Source organism: Meles meles, chromosome 17 (genome assembly GCF_922984935.1).
Source record: "Meles meles chromosome 17, mMelMel3.1 paternal haplotype, whole genome shotgun sequence".
NCBI lineage: Eukaryota > Metazoa > Chordata > Mammalia > Carnivora > Mustelidae > Meles > Meles meles.
Genome location: NC_060082.1, coordinates 67,356,418 through 67,372,998, shown reverse-complemented (window position 1 = coordinate 67,372,998; position 16,581 = coordinate 67,356,418). Strand labels below are relative to the sequence as shown.

Here is a 16,581-nt window from a genome sequence, read left to right as displayed (position 1 = left end):
GCCATCTGGGTGTCTTCTTTGCAGAAATGTCTGTTCATGTCCTCTGCCTATAGGTCTGGCTGGATGTTCTTGCTGATCTTCTGCGGGAGGGGCCGTTGCCCTGATTCTCAATTGTCTTTGCTGGAGGCGGAACCGCAAGCCCTTGCCAGGGGCGGGGCTGAGCAATCCGCTGGGGGTCGCGCTCGGAGCTTTTGTTCCCTGAGCGCTTTCCGTACCGCTTGGGAGGACGGGAATGAAGATGGCGGCCGCCCAGTCTCCGCTGGAGGAGCGAGAGTTCGGGGCCCTCCTCAGTGCGCCTCGGAGAGAAGCCGTCAGTCCCTCCCGTCTCCCTGGTCTCCGGCCGCGCTCCGAGCTCCCCCGGGCTGTGACCGAGCGTTTCCGTCTCTGGGCGCGGCCCGTGTGGCGTCTCCAAACCCAGCGATTCCCGCCGCGCAGCCACGCTGCTGCTCCTGGAAGAGGACGGACGGGGTCTCCCCGGATGTGCCCCTTTTGGGGTGCCTGCTCGAAGAGCTGTGGCCCGACTGTGTCTCAGACCACGGTTTATGGCAACCCCGAGCTGAGAGCCCCCTCCTTGGCTCTGTCTCTGCCCCCGGCTGCTCCGACCCCGGGAGCGCCGCCGCCCTCAGACGCCCGGTCTTCCTGGGACCCTGAGGGACCCGAGGCCACACGGTCCCCGCGAGGGCTCCGCCCCGCTCAGCCTCTGGAGCGACGTCCCTCCGGAGCGGACTGTAACCGTGGGGTTTGGGCCGCTGCTCTCTCCCCTGCCGGTAAGTGGCCGCCGGGCCCCTCCCCCGCGGTCTGTCTGCCCCGATGCCGCCTCCGCCTCCCGTCCCCGTGCCTCCGCCTGCCGGAAAGTGTCGCTTTTCTGTCGCTGGAGTCGCCGCCGCGGGGCTGGTCGGTGCTCAGGATGCTTTGGGACCTGTCTGGCTGAGTTCCCGGGACCCGACGGAATGTAAGTCTCCCGCTCCTCCGCCGTCTCGCCGCTCCCCTCCCGTATTTAAATTTTGGAAAGACGAGTAGCAACAGCGGTAGCTGGAGAACTTGACCAACACAGCCCCCGGATCGCCTTACTGAACCTTCGGGAGGGCGAAGTACTGCTGTTCCCCAGCAGGCACGATCGTCAGCCCCATTTTAACGCAGTCTCATGGGCTTCAGAAAGTTGTGCTTGGTCACAAAGCTAGAAAGAGGCACAGCTGGGATTTTGAACCCAGGCGGGTCAGCTCTGAAGCCCGTGATCCTGACGATTAGGGGCACATCTTCCGCCGGGGGCTCTGGAAGACAGATTGAAGTGCGGACAAACCTGGAGCCAAGGAGCCCCGTGAAGTGCCTGTTCCTACTACCATACCCTGAAGGAATGTCTACACTTGTATTTCTGAGTCTCCTCCTTCAAGTCTCTCTTGACCCTTGTCCAATCAGGCTTTCAGTCACACTGATTCCCTGAGACTATTCCCACCGAGGTCCTCCACTTCAGAAAAGCCAGCAACCAATTCTCTGTCCTCACGTTACTTGTCCAGTCAGCCCGTGGCTCTCCTCCTACTTCACGGACTGTTCCTTCTCTGCTTCGTTTGTTGTTCTGCAGTCCTCTCTCCACCTGTAAGCCTGCAGGGTGTTCCAGGGCTCGTCACGGATTTCTTCTTTTCTGACTTGGTGATCCAAGCCATCACCTTGAAGAACATCTAAGTGTTTGGTGACTGCCACATTTCTATTTCCAGCAAGGACTTCCCAGCCACAAATGCCTACCTGATCATCTCCATTTAGTAGTTTAAAAAGCCTCTCAAATTTTACACGTGCCAAACTAAACTTCTGAATTCCTCTTCCCAAGCCTCTTGCCATCTCAGTAATTATAATTCCTTCTTCAAGTGACATAAGCCAAAGCCTTTGGAGTTCATTGAGATTCCCCTCTTCTTCTGACAAATTATACCTAAACGGTCAACAAATTTTGTTGGGTATGCCATCAAAATATCCAATCACTTCCATTCTATTGTATACCCAAACAACCATCATCTTTCACGGCTATTATTTTTTTTTAAAGATTTTATTTATTTATTTGACAGACAGAGATCACAAGTAGGCAGAGAGGCAGGCAGAGAGAGAGGAGGAAGCAGGCTCCCCGCAGAGCAGAGAGCCCGATGTGGGGCTCGATCCCAGGACCCTGGGATCATGACCTGAGCTGAAGGCAGAGGCTTTAGCCCACTGAGCCACCCAGGCGCCCCTTTCACGGCTATTATTGCAGAAGCCCCCCCATCTAGATCCCACGTGTCTACTCTCTTCCTCTTATGGCCTATTTTCAACAAAACAACTTAAATGATTCAGTTAAAATGTGTATGAGTCAGGGTCCCAGCCAGAAACAGAATTCACCTCAGATGAGTTAATTCTTCACCTACTGAAGAGCCTTTACCAAAGGGACCACTACCACAGATTGGGCAAGGATAATAAAACAAATGAGAGGACAAGGCAACCAGAGACTGGCAGCAGCTGGAGGAAGCAGTATCCTAGGACTGAAGATTCAAGGGAGGAGATGGTGTTACCAGAATCCAATGAGAATTGCAACCCTAAATGATAAGCCACCTATTAAGAGCTGTAGTGGAGGAGAGATACAGCAGCTTCTAGAGAGAACACCTGCACAGGGAGAGGGTGGGTGACCACTCTCTCTTGCTCTTTGATCTCCTGTACCAGCCCCTTAGTAGTCAAACCAATCAGACACCAGCCCAGCGATGCACTCTGCATGGCTCAGCTTCTGGGGCACAGGGTAAGGAGGCCTGAGAACGGATGCGTAGTGAGGGAGGATAGCAGAGGGGAAGAAAATAACCAGCATGAGAGAGCACAAGTGAGACCCTGCAGTGGCCTCTCATCCCACACAGAGTAAAATCTTTTTTTTTAAAGTCCTTACTCTGGCTCACAAAATCTTACATGGTCTGGCACTTGCTTCCTAATCATTTTTGTCCTCTGAGATTTTCATTCTTTTTTGTAAGCTCAGCCAGTCATTTAAAGAGGGTATTATAATCCACCTAGAAATTCAAAATATTACAGCAGGTATGTTTTCAGGATATTCATCCTCTATATTTTCAGAAGCAGAAGGTCCAGCATTAACAAATGCCAACTGAATAAATGGGTAAATAAACCCCTTTTGGGTCATAAACTGCAAATATCCTTTTCTTTCTTAAGGAAAGACTTAATCTTTTTGTTTTTTTGTTTTTTTTTTTTTGGTCTCATTTTGTTGGATATCTTCTTGTTCTACTTGTTTGTTGGACATTCTTATTATTTGAAAACCAATATCCAGGGCTTTCTTCTGAAAGCTGGTCTAGGTCATCTGACATTCAAGCTCCAGACTCACTTCATACCTATATGGTGTGCCAGCAGGTCCTTGTCCAAGAGGAGAGACCTTAGGTCCATCCAAAGTTGGGTTTTAGAGGGAGGAGTTATTTAGTAACATTGTCAGATAGATACTCAGTTTATTCACTTTTCTATACATTTTTAAATTCTGGCCTTACGTCAAGTTAGATTCTAAAGGACTCAGACCACAGCTTTGCCCCTCTGAAGGTCCTCTCAGCGAGTCCCTCAGTGCTGTGGGTTCTGGCTTTTATCAAGGCATCTTTCATATGGATGCTTCTGAGTCATACGGATGGATTTTTTATTGGTTAAAAACATTTTGAAGCTACAGTGAGAAATTTGGCTTAAATGTACTGCACATTCATCTATACTGTGGAGTATGAGTCATCCATAAAGAGGAACAAAGTACTGATACACGCTATGGTGTGGTTGTACTTTGAATGCCTCACGCGTAGGGAAAGATGCCAGCCACAGAAGGCCAGATATTGTGCGATCCCGCTCATATGCAATGCCTAGGATAGGCAAGTCCATAGAGACGGGTAGTGGCCCGGGGCTGAGGGGAGAGATGAATGGAAACTGACTGTTTTCGGGTTTAGGGTTTTCTTTTTTCTTTTTTTTTAAAGTGATTTTTTTAAAAAAAGATTTTATTTATGTATTTGCAGACAGAGATCACAAGTAGGCAGAAAGGCAGGCAGAAAGAGAGAGAAGGAAGCAGGCTCCGTGCTGAGCAGAGAGCCCGATGCGGGGCTTGATCCCAGGACCCTGAGACCATGACCTGAGCTGAAGTCAGAGGCTTAACCCACTGAGCCACCCAGGTGCCCCAATGAGAATATTTTTAACTAGATAGAAGTAGTGATTGTACAACACTATGAATGTACTATACACCTCTCTGAATCATACATTTAAAATGGTTGCTTTCATGTTATATAAACTTTACCTCAATAATAAAATTTTAAAAATAGTGCACATTCAGTCTAAAGAGAAGATTTGGGGTAGGCAAGATCATGGGACATGTTAGCAGCCACCTGAAGGGTGATCAGGACAAGAGTGGTTATTTGGCTCTTCTGTGGTCCCCAAAGGGCAGAACTAGAATAAGTAGGTGAACATTATAAACCATTGCAAAACCCCAGAGAGATTGAAACTAATGCTGGAGGACTGTTTGCCCACCATGGGATGGTTGAAGGAAGGGTCAGTGAATACCATCAACAGAAGAAGCCTTAGGTCCATAGGAAGGACCACTGCCCTTCCCTTGGCCCATCCCCGTCACAGATGACTGCAAAGCTTACTCATTGCTGCCAACCAAGGTTGTGTTCGCTGCAGTTTCCAACACAAATTTATCATGGGTAGAAGGAACACCCAGTCTCAAACAACAACCAGGAACCCCACAGCCAAGGTGCCCATTCTCCAATAGCATACTCCTCCTCCCCTGCGCTTGAACTACCTTCTCCCCTGGACACAGCCTCAACCTTGACATCACCCCAAACTGTATCAACTCTGAAATCTCATACTCCAGCACCACCACCCCCCGTTGTTGGCCCCTCTTGTAGACCTAAGGCTCAACTATCTCATTGCAGCACTTGTCAATTTTACCCCGTTGAACCTTCAAGCCATTAACCAGCTCCTTCATTTCTTCTTCATTTCCATTCTGTTCTGTACTGTTGTCGAGCCTAATGACTGGATTTTGAACCCTGCCTTCGGAGACAACTCATTCCTTTTAAGAAAAGTGGTTCTGCTCATTATTGTGAGCGCATCTGCCTTTGTTTGTCCACTTATCTATTCGTTCATTCAGAACGTATTTGTGGAGTATCTGTGGCATATCAGGTATACGTTAAATCCCAAGAGCACAGCAGTGAACACGATAATTTGCTCCTATCCTTAAGGAACTTAGGATCTAGCAGAAAAGGCAGATGTTAAGCAATTACTAGATATTAGTTAATTAGAATTAAAGGAAGGAAGAAAAACATGGGCTGTGAGAATAGAATTTTTAAGAAAGGACCTACACACAGAACTAAATATAAACATGTTTATTATCAAACTTTGCCATGCCATGCCAAACACAGAATAGGTACGGCATAAGCTTAAATAAATACATACTTTAAAAACTATAAAATATTTTAAATCATAATTTAAAATACTTTGTTAAACCCAAACACAGACCACATTTACATTTCACACAGCTATTTCCACTGCAGTATATATAAATATTTATATGTACAACATTTGAGCAATTTCAGAGAATAATAAGCTATTCCATAGGTAGCCTGCTCACAGAGTTGCTTATTTTTCTCTCCCTTACTTCCCAGAGTTCTTTCACCCTGTCAGAATCTCTGACCTTCTGACCCTTAGCATGCCTCCTTGTTGACTTTTGGCTTTACCTTGGCCAACATGCAGCCAGCACTTCTCTGAAACTGATTTTTCAGCACATGCCAGATTAATGAATCTAGCTAGATTAGAGAGTTTTGATTCTCACATAATTGGTAAGATGGAGTGAGAAGCTCTTGTGACGGACTGGCCAGGAATTTCTCACTGCCAATGATCAACTGATAACTAAAGATTCCATAGGAATTTTAACTTCCCTCATAAATAAACACAAGTATTCATTCATACAGACTGTCCTTTCTTCATGAACACCCTAACAAACAGGATAATGCAATTAGAGAATTAATATTAAAAGTCTTCACTTTAAAACAAAAATCCACTGGATAAATCCTTTTCACGGAGAGTTCCCATCATGAGTTTAAAATCTTATGTTATATGCGAGAATGATATGTTGATGCATCACATCTGACAAACATCTTTGTAGGAACGGAAAGTGCATCCATATTTCTACCTGTTTTTTTTCTTCAACAAAGGTATTCATAAAAGTGTACTTTCCTTTGTTTGCATTTATGCTTTTTTTCAAATCAGAACACTTGGCCTAATGGAAGTTTTTGTCATGGAAAGCCATATCTTTCTGAAAACAAAGCTGGCACTGTACAAATGTATGCCATTGGGGTTCTACTCTCCTGATACTACTCGTGTTTTTATTTATTTTAAAAATAGGCTCCACGCCCAGCACGGAACCCAAGGCAGAGCTTAAACTCGTGACTCTGAGACCAGACCTGAGCTGAGATCAAAGTCAGAAACTTAATGGACCGAGCCACCCAGGTGCCCAGCTACTCATGTTTTTAAAAGCAACTATAGTAAAAAATCTCAACTTTATACTGGTTAACAATATGCATCGCTGGGGGACAGCATTTGCCCTTTTTTGAAATAAATTTACTGCAGAACCTGTTAATTAATAAACAAAGATCTAGGTTAAGTAACATTTACCCCAACGTAGTCTTAACCTGCACATATTTTAAAGTCCCTACAACACTTAACACTGAATTAAGAATTAGGGAAGGTTGTTCTTTAGCCAATGCAAATAAAAGAACAATCTCTAAGAACACTTTATAAAGCACTGAATCCCACAGGGATAAAAGTGACTAAGATTGCTTAGTAATCCTCGCACAGAGTATTAAGTAGGATTTCCCCATGCACTCGCCTGTGGGCTTTAAAAAATGGTCATCTTTTGCACATTGGTAATAGAGGATCTTTGGCCAAGTTGTCTTCCCTAAACTCCTGACGATTATTCATCCCGACAACAGCAGCCATGTAATCAATCAGCAGTTGAGACACAGAAAGAAACAATACCACAAAATACCATGTTTCTCCACTGAGATCTCACAGTGAGCCCGGGAGACAGAACAGGAATTCTGAGACCCCGGAGCCGGAGTCTCTTCACTTTTGTCCAGAAGGGAATATGCTTTTCCTCCAGCAGCCAGCACTTTCCAGATGCTGAGAACAGGAAAGAGAAAGCCGAGTCTTGCTGGTGGCAGACTGGCCTCGCCCACTAGAGCCTGGGCCATTGAAGTCCTCATGGGGTCCATGCTCCCAGCTGTCAAGGTGGCAGATGTGGGAGCTGAGAAGCACCAGAGACCAGAGGAGCCCCTCTGTCGCTGCCATCATCAGACTATTGGTCTAGTCCCCCGGAGGCACCTGTGTTCCTGCAAACAAAGAATGCATACTGTCAAGGACCCTTAATATTCTGCATTAATAGTAATGACAAAATTCACCTTCTAGACCAGACCACTGTGTTCTCTCTCACTGGAGAGTCCAAGCATGAACAACAAAATTCTGTTTAGTTAGTGCAGCAAAACTATTCTGTATGATACTGGAATGGTGGGTACAGGAGGAAACCCTAATGTAAATGATGGACTTTGGTTAATAACAATGTACCTATATTGACCCATCAATGGTAACAAAATTCCCCACTAACACAAGTTGTTACTAATAGTGGACATAGAAGGGTCAAGGAGTATGTTGGAATCCTAGTTTCTGCTCAGTTTTTCTGTAAACCTATGACTACCTAAAAAAAAATAAAGTCTACTAAATTACAAAATGTATTCAGGGGAGAGCTGACCCTTCCAAATTCTCAGAAAGCACAGCAGAGTGGCTAAGAACACCGATTCTAGACCCAGACTGCCTGGGTTTGAATTCTGGATACACCACTCGCTAGCTTTAAGATTTAAACAAGTTATGTAACTTGTCTGTTCCTCATTTTCTTCATCCACATGATAAGAAATTGGCAGCAGCCCCTATCTCATACAATTCCTAATTTAGGGCAGTTTCTAGAAGATAGTAGGTGCCACATAAGGGTTAACGATCATCATCATTATTATATAACTTTATTTTTAACAAGTGAAATGACTCTATTAGGCCAAGTCTTGTTTATTTTTTCTTTTCCTTCTGCAAAGAAATGAAATAACTTTCCATAAAACACCACAAAGGTGGTGATTCTCCCCCAAGGAACCAGCAGGTTTGGAGGGCTCAAGGAGCAACAGAACATGAAGACAGTTTATGTTCTTTCAAAATCACATGGGATTTTAAGTCTTACCTGATTAATTTGGACTAAAAATGACTATAAAGCCATGTGGAAGGATCCATCGGACTCAAGGCTTTGGCAGCTGCTGTGGAATACACAAGAACACTAAATTAAGCCCTGTTTTCCAACACGAACAGAGAAAAATGTGTAAACTATTCAGTGGCATGCTTTGGACAAGAATGCAACTTACCTGGCAGGAACAAATTTCTTTGCTGCAAGAAAAAGAAGACCATTAATTTGGACTAAAGGACTTTGAAGGACATACTACATTCAGCAAAAATACGCTCTATTCACCAGGGACTACAAGGTCCATGCCTTCGGGGCCCCTGGGGCACGGGGGGGGGGGGGGGGGGACGTGCAAAGCACATGCTCATTTCAGGACCCAGCAGCTTCCTAATGCTGGTGACAGCTGTAGGCTCAGCTTGCCACGTTGACCTGCCAGTTTTCCCAGAGAAGTCCCAAGCCTAGAGTTTATGGGAGAGTTCTCATTTTATAAACGTCAGAACTTGATTTTAAAAAGTGTTAAATAAAAAAAAAAATAAAAAGTGTTAAATATTTCATAAGCCAAACAAGCTGTGAGTGTGGCTACACGTGTTTGCAGGGGACAGTCCCCAGGAGATACTCCATATTTAAGCCTGTATTCCAAATGAATGTTTTGGAAATGTCTTAGCCATTTCCTGGGAGCACAAACCCAAAGCCTCACTGCACAACACCAGGGGAGACGCAGAATTCCCCGCGAATGGTATCTCTTGGAGTGGCCCACTGTTCAATACCATGTGTATTTCCTAAAACTCTTCCTCAAAGACCACAGCTCAATTATACTGTTCATTAGTGTTTATCTGGTAACTCAAGCCTAATTACTGTTTAAATGTGCAAGAGAGAACATGACTCATCAATGAGAAAAAAAACCACATTTTTCGAAAACATTTTTGGAGTATGCTCCTAAACTCCCTTACCCTTCTTCCTCAGGCGTTTCAGGAGCCAGAGGAGAAATGAGGCTAATGTCAAGAAGGAGGTCCCGACAGCAGCAAGTCCGACTGCCAGGGGAGCGTTGGACTCAGCAGGAGCTAGGGAAACAGAGAGGGAGGAACTGTCATGAGAAGGAACTGAATTTCAAGTCTTTCTGTTCTGTCCATTTGCCCTTTCCTTTGCACACTGATGAACCACCTACTTCAGGACACACAGAGGCACTAAAGTCCTCTGAGACGGACCCAAACCACCTACGGCAGCTTGTCTCCCACCGCTGCCGGGAGCTCTCTAACCTGTCAAGCCCTTCCCAGAACCCACTGCACCTTGGTCAAGACTGCATGCCTGCTCTTGCCCTCACCTGTCTTCTGTTTCCCGACTTTGACCTCTAGCTCCCCTTTTTCCACTTGTCAGAATTCTACCCATTCCACCCACATGTGAGCTCTTCTGTTTTCTCTCTATCACCATAAAACTAAATATTCACCAGCTTCTCAACCTTAGGAACCTTTCTTGTTTGAACATAATGAATGGTTCGTTACTTCCCCCCTCTTCTGTCTAGCCTCCCAAACAGCCAGCACCAGTCAGGGCTTCACCTTCACAGGTCGGCGGCATCCCAGACCAGTGTCCTGTGGCATCGCAGGTCAGGGCTGCAGACCCATTGAGTGTCCATCCTTCAGGACATGCAAACGCACACATAGCTCCAAACACGGGCTCCCCGCTGCAGCTCATGTTCATCTTTCCGGAAACTGCCAGGCTTGAACATTGTACCACTGCAAATGATGGACACATGGGGAGAGGTTAGCAAAGGTCTCCTGGAAAAGGTCTAAAACTGGCTGAAAACTCTTCAATAGATGCAGTGTATAAGCATTACCTAGTTTTCAGCATGTAGGAAATTAGGGTCAAGCCCCATGGGGCAATCTAGCTTCAGACACACATGAAGTATTTGACCTAACTCCTTAAAGTCTAAATTCAGCCCTACCTTGGCAGGAGGGGACCTTCTGCGTCCACTGTCCCTGAGAGGTGCACTCGAGCTGAGCCGACCCATGTAACTCAAAGCCGTCCTCACAGCTGAAGGCACAGGAGGACTTGTAGGTGAACTCTCCAGCAGAGGAGTGAGCACACGTCACCGAGCCACGCTGGAGATGCCGGACGGCGTCGCATTTCACAGCTGGAAGACACGAGTGAGCACATTAGAAGTCTGTATCAGGAAGCAACTGTTTTCTCAAGTAATCAAGTCCCTAGGTCTTCAGTAGTTTTATCTTGAAGTAAAAACAAAAACTCTACCTTCACACGTGGGCTCCTCACTGTCCCATTCGCCTGTGGGGCCACACTGGAGTTTTTTGGATCCCTTCAACACGAATCCCTTCTCACAGAAGAACTCACAGCTGGACCCACTTTGGAAACTTCCAGAAGCACTTGGAAGACAATTCATGTAGCCTTTCTCTGGGATGGACAAGGCTTTGCACTGAAAAGCTGAAACCACCAAAATGATGGTCAGAAAACACTGCAGTGGAACTGGAGAGTTCATTCATTTGATGAATGAACCCCTTCGTTTTGGGCAAAGCAATGTTTAAAGACCTCAAGGCTCTTCATTCCTCCCTGGACAGTTGGGAAGAGGACTGTCTTCTTTGAATGCCAGTCCCTTCATTGATAATGGCACTCAGTAAAGGACAACCCTTAACAGAACCAGTGTTTCCTGAGCACTGTCCTGACATTTAAAAGAAGTTACAGTCAGGAGAAAGATTTTATGTAGTCAGAGAGCAAATTTTGGGTCCTGGATGCTAACAGATGATGCCAAAACACAGAAGGAAGGTAAGAAGTCTTGTGTCTTCTTAACACTGGAAATCATTCTGTGCTATATTTGGTGGCAAAAATACCAGTACGTGATAATGAAAACTGCTGGTTTTCAACATCTCTACTCTTGCGTTAAAGTGGATTAAATTTTAGTGTGTTTATATATGACACCACACTTCATACATTCTCTTCACTGCTAGTTATGAGCAGTTTCAGAAGAAAAGTGATTATAAGAGTTTTAAAGTCAGGTCATGTTCTCATAATGCTACTTTTAAGTGTTCACATGTGATTTCCTCTTAGATTAGGGTTTCTGCCTACTCCATGCCAATGCCAATGAAGCCATATTAGCACAGCATAGTGAAGAAACCAGCAAACATCCCCTCTTAGTACATATAATCCTTTCCCTGGTTTGGTTCTTTTATATGAAACTCAAAAACATAAGAAGAATGTTGCCCATCAAATCTGATTACTCTAGTTAAAATAGGCATCTGGTTTCATTTTAACTGCCCTAGTTTGAAGATTGCTGCCCTTTAAGGAAGGGGGTGTAGAAAGGAGATGATCTGGGGCTTACCTTCACAAACTGGGACCTGCTGACTCCATTTCCCTTGCGCAGTGCATTGAAGTTTGGCTGCTCCCTGCACCAGGAAGCCTTCCTCGCAGGTGAAGTTGCAGAAGGACCCAAAGGTGAACTCGCCCTCAGGGGCGTGGCTACAGCTCACAGACCCGTTCTGAGGATGGCCGATGGCCTCACATGTCACAGCTGTAACAGAGACACCCGTGAACATTAGCAGGTCTGGCCTGACCATTTCAGGTACAGGTTGAGAAGAAGAATGTTTACAGTGAACCTTGACACGGAGCAACTGTACCTTTACATGTCGGCTTCTTGTTGTCCCAGTTCCCAGATGAGGTACACTGGAGGCGCTTGGAGCCCATGAGTTCAAATCCTTCTTCACACGCAAAGGCACAAGTTGTGTTCCATGGGAAGTTTCCAGAGCTTTCGAGACAGTCCATCGTGCCATTGGCAGGCTTTGTCAGCGCACTGCACTCAACCACTGGGGGTTTGAACGAGTACCGTGAACATGTTTACTTTCTAATGAGCTGGAATTCATAACAGGCAAGGAAGCAGCTTTCAAACCGTAGATCCCAAAGTCCTAAATTAATTATTGGGGATACGCATGCACGTGATAAAACTTTTATGCCTTTTTAATACTTCCATCTTCTCTGACTGATTTATACTTTGACTCTGCTAAGTGGTCTCTGATCTATGTTATTACATCTCTCATCATGTCAGGCAAAAACAGAAAAAAACAGATTCTCGATCAGGATTTATGATCGTTGTGATAACAAAAATACTGACATACACGGGACATTCATTGATGTCCACCCAGCAGGACCTGGATGCAAAAAGTTTTCATATCCAGCCTGGAAAGAGAAGCCTGAGAGAGAAAGAGCTGCTGGGGCTGCTTGACTACCGTAGTCTTATTCTTCTGCCATGCAGAGAGGCCAAGTGGAGAAGTCATGAAGGTTTCTCGAATGTGGCCCCAGCGCCATGGGCACTCTCTTACAAATCACCAGAGCCTCAGAAGAACCCAATGGTTTTTCTAAAAACCTCTCTGAAACTGAGCAGGCACTGTACTGACCACACCTGTTGGCTGGGAGAAGTCTTACTAAAAACAACAACAACAACAAACAAACAAAAAAAACAACTAAAAACAACTCCCTGGAGTTTTGAAAGTGCTGTTAGTTGCATTAAAAAAACCCGAGGCCACGAGGGACAAGTCAGAGGGTGGTGTGCGTGCAGAGGCATTTACCGTTGCAGGTGGGAAGAGGGGCGCTCCAGGCCCCCACAGAGGTGCACCGCGTGGCCTCCGTGCTGCTTGGGACGTAACCCTCTTCACAGCGGACGGAGCACGAAGAATTGTAGCTGAAGAGCCCCAGAGGGTGGGCGCAGACCAGGCTTCCGTGCTCAGGGTCTTCCTGCGCTCGACAGGTTGCAACTGCAAGGAGAGGCCACATCAGATCTGCTCTCTGTGGCCCAGCATAAAGGGAGGAAGCTCTGGAAACTGTCCCTGCTGTTTACCGAATGCCTCCTCTCTGCGGGGCACTATGCTGTCACTCACACAGACGTAACCATCGGGGTTGACACTCTTATCACTCTCATTTTATGGCGAGAAAACTGGCACTCGGAGAGTTGAACTACCTGATCCGGGTGTCTGAAGTCACAGTGGTCACTCTGGGATTTGAAACCAGAGCCCTTAAACACCACGTGACAGTACACGCCCCAGGGAAGGGAGGACGGGCACGGCCGACACCCAAGCAAGCTGGGACACGGCGGGCACTACCAACACGAGGGAAGGAACGCCTGAGACAGGGACTCACCTTGCTCACACCTGAGTCCGCTGAAGCCCGGGTGGCACTCACAGGTGTAGTTGTTGACGGTCTCCACACACTCACCATGGCCACTGCAGGATGCAGGGGTACAGGCAGCTGCAGAAAACACGACGAGGAAGACATTCGTCATCGTGCTTACCATGCCGTCCTTTGGCTTCAGGAGCGACAGTGTGCGACGGAGAAGTCGCCCGTTATAGGGGCTGCCAGAGATTTTAACTAACGGGCTTCACCCACGGACAAAGCTGGGTTTGAAGCTCTGCTGTTTTAAACCGTGATGTTTGTGTGCCAGTGTCGGGGGGAGAGCCATTGTTGGCGTCAAGAACAGAACATGCGCTTTCTCACAAACTTTCAAGACAGCTCTTGTCCAGATAAATGAGTAACCAAGTTATGCATCGTGTGAGCACACACTACGTACGTGTCGGCCTACCTCGGTACACACATCCTTGCCTACACTCACACAAAGAAGTAAAAAGATGTAATTTACCAAGCAGGAGGTTTTAAAATGGTATTTTTTTAGACCATAATGTTACCATGGTAGAGACCAGGTTTTGCAGACTGTCAGTAATTTGGCGAGAGGCCCACAGCCCGACACACCCTCCCACGGCTGCTGCAAGCCCCGTACCTGTGTAACACAAGGCAAGCTTCTTTTTGTCGCATCTCTCGTCGTTCCACATGCCCGTGTCCTTGTCTCTCTTGATGTAGATCTCCACACAGTCTTCATTGTTTTGCTTGTTGTTCGGTTCGCCGGGAGCCCAGTTCTTGGCTTCTTCAGTCAGAAGCTTTTGGGTCCCTATCCAGGTCCACTGCTGATTGACCTTTCTGATTCCGATCCAGTAGTAAGTAGGTGAATGGCTGAACACGGAGTTCAGGTATTTAATCTCTTCTTGGTTTTGAATCGCGACCAGATGCGTGTACCTTTGCTGACAGTAAGCGCTAGCTTCGTCGAAAGTCATGGTTTCTGTGGACGCGTTGTACGACCAGGCTCCGCTCTCTTCAAATAGGACAAGCGCTAAAGGGGAACGCGTGGAAGGCATGGAGAGGTTAGTCCTGCTGTAGTTTGACTCTATCCACTGGGCTTTTTACAGTCTTAGTTTCATCTACCAGGGGCCTTTGGAATGACTTGAATTTTTTTCACCTTTCCCAAAGTAAGAAGGTGTCTGGAGGGAGAAACTGCTGCTGTTGTACGTATTTTTGGGGGTTGGGCCTCTCTGAACTCACCCACCACAATCTACCAGGATATCCCTACAGTAGCATAATCATCAGAATAAGTAAGGTTACCGAGCACTTGATGTGCACTTCCAAGCCCTTTCCATAACACTGGACCCTCGCCACGCCTCTGGGAAAGGCCACTTACAATCAACACTTTACGCGTCAGGAAGTGGAGGCACAGGGAGGTAAACTGCCCCCACCCACAGTGGACTGCACTGCGCAGAGAGGTCAGAGATGCTGCTAAACACCTGTAACACATGCCCCTCCCCACCCCACCCACGAGGAGGAATTATCCTGCCTGAAATGCCTGTGGTGCCCAGGATGAGAAACCCTGATCTAATGAATGACATTGACTTACCAAGAGTGAGAGCAGAGAGAAGCTGTGAGGCGAGCATGACTTCTCGGGCTCTTTTTATCAGAAGTTCAATCTTGAAATGCCTTTCTGCAGGGGAAAAAGCACAAAATAAATTACAGAAAGAAATCTTAGGAAGCCAGTTACTGAGATCACTCTCGATGATGTTTTCGGCGGCATCCTAAGATTTTAGGTAAAGAGTAACAGTGCTGTCGTCTTTGCTTGTTTCAAGGAAGTTGACTGGAATGAATACATACAAAATTTAAGATCTTCATCACGGAGCTGAAAGAGAGAAATTAGAGTTTAACTCGCCCAGATACAGCAAGGAACTGCACAGGTCCTTTATCAAAGGCTTTCTGCATCTCTCTTCGTACTGACAGTCCTGGGTCAAGGTCAGCCTTGCAAAGGCTCTTTGCACTTACTGTTCTGTGATGTCGTGGCTTCGGTGCCCGCGTTGGAAATCCTGCTTTTGCTCCTGCTACTTCTGTCTCCTGCGGTCAGTGGTTCTGTTGGGAAGTCAGCCGAGAGCCGCAGCGCACCGCTCCTGCCGAGCGCCTTTATAGGGAGGCTCGTTTCCTGTGAGTAATAATACAAGGATGTGTGCAAACCCAGTAAAGAGGAATTCCCCGGCAGCATCCAAAAAGTTTCCCGGGAATATCCACGACTCCAAAAAATGACAGTGATGTCAGTCTCTGGTCCTCCAAGCTAATTTGTTCGTGTCTTTTAATTTTACGTCAGTGCTACTAGTATGGCACAGATGTGGGGTTTTAATCTAATAACACCAAATCGATGTCTTTAAAAAGTTTGAAAACTTTGCTTATTAGTAGCATCTCTCCTGTAATTGTAATAACCAGAATCTCATGAACAAAACTCCGCGTTGGTTTTAGTAACTGGACCGCCGTCCATTTCTCATCTGCGCTCTCAACAGTGCGCGGCCGACAGTCTTCTGTTTTCTCTCTCTCTCTCACGTGCAACCCATTTTAAGGTACGCTGTCTCACAGGAGCGGGTCAGGAGGTGTAAGCTAATCTTCAGATTCTGTGCACGGCTAGAGCTAAATTACTAGAAGTAATATCTCCCCGATAAATGTTTGAAATAATGCCTTGTTTCTTTAAAATAACAAAAATGGGAAACAGACTTAGTTGTCCATGTCTGAAAAATGTTTATTCATGATTTGTTCAGTGAAAAAAAAGGATGAAAACCCTATGTACTAATATTTACTTGACTCCAATTTTACTTAACAGTTTTAAAATACGAATGCGCAAAGAATAACAAAACTGAACCAGGATGTTAACCGTGGCTGTCTCTGGATGGCAAGACTTGAGGCAAGTTTTATATTTTTCCAGGTTATTTTCAGCGTTTTCCAACTTTGACAATGGCCCTCTATTACTTTTAGAGTAAAAATTACAGAGTTTGAAGAATCCTGAGTCAAAATGCAATTGAAGGAGATATATACAATGTCACTTCTTCTGTTCTTCATAGTGACATTTCCTTGGGGCGATAGCGCCAACCGTGCCTCTTGTTCTCTCTGTGGCTGAATTCACACGGAGAGAACTGCAGGGAGAGAACCCAATACCGGAAGAAGGGGTAAGAGAAATAAGACTGGAAGGAATTTGAGGGTGAAGATAATGTGTG

The 16,581-nt window shown here is 46.1% G+C and overlaps 1 protein-coding gene across 1 annotated transcript; it reads right to left on the bottom strand.

Moving 5' to 3' along the window:
- Positions 1 to 8,272: 8,272 nt before the first annotated feature.
- Positions 8,273 to 15,443, bottom strand: SELE (selectin E). The gene is made up of 13 exons (XM_045983446.1): positions 15,371 to 15,443; positions 14,955 to 15,038; positions 14,010 to 14,396; positions 13,376 to 13,483; positions 12,808 to 12,993; positions 11,863 to 12,048; positions 11,568 to 11,756; positions 10,487 to 10,675; positions 10,182 to 10,370; positions 9,796 to 9,972; positions 9,193 to 9,303; positions 8,427 to 8,448; positions 8,273 to 8,321 (listed from the first exon to the last, which is right to left on the bottom strand). The coding sequence occupies exons 2-13, from the start codon at positions 14,989 to 14,991 to the stop codon at positions 8,273 to 8,275; spliced, it is 1,830 nt and encodes a 609-aa protein (XP_045839402.1). The 5' UTR covers positions 14,992 to 15,038; positions 15,371 to 15,443.
- Positions 15,444 to 16,581: the final 1,138 nt, after the last annotated feature.

Bases quoted from the DNA above. Each gene is read 5' to 3' on its own strand.
- SELE (XM_045983446.1), bottom strand. From the start codon at position 14,991: ATGCTCGCCTCACAGCTTCTCTCTGCTCTCACTCTTG. The intron at 14,397-14,954 runs GTAAGTCAATGT...GTTCCCCTTTAG, and splicing joins TCTCTCTGCTCTCACTCTTG to CGCTTGTCCTATTTGAAGAG. The intron at 12,994-13,375 runs GTGAGTCCCTGT...CTCTCCTTGCAG, and splicing joins CGGACTCAGGTGTGAGCAAG to TTGCAACCTGTCGAGCGCAG.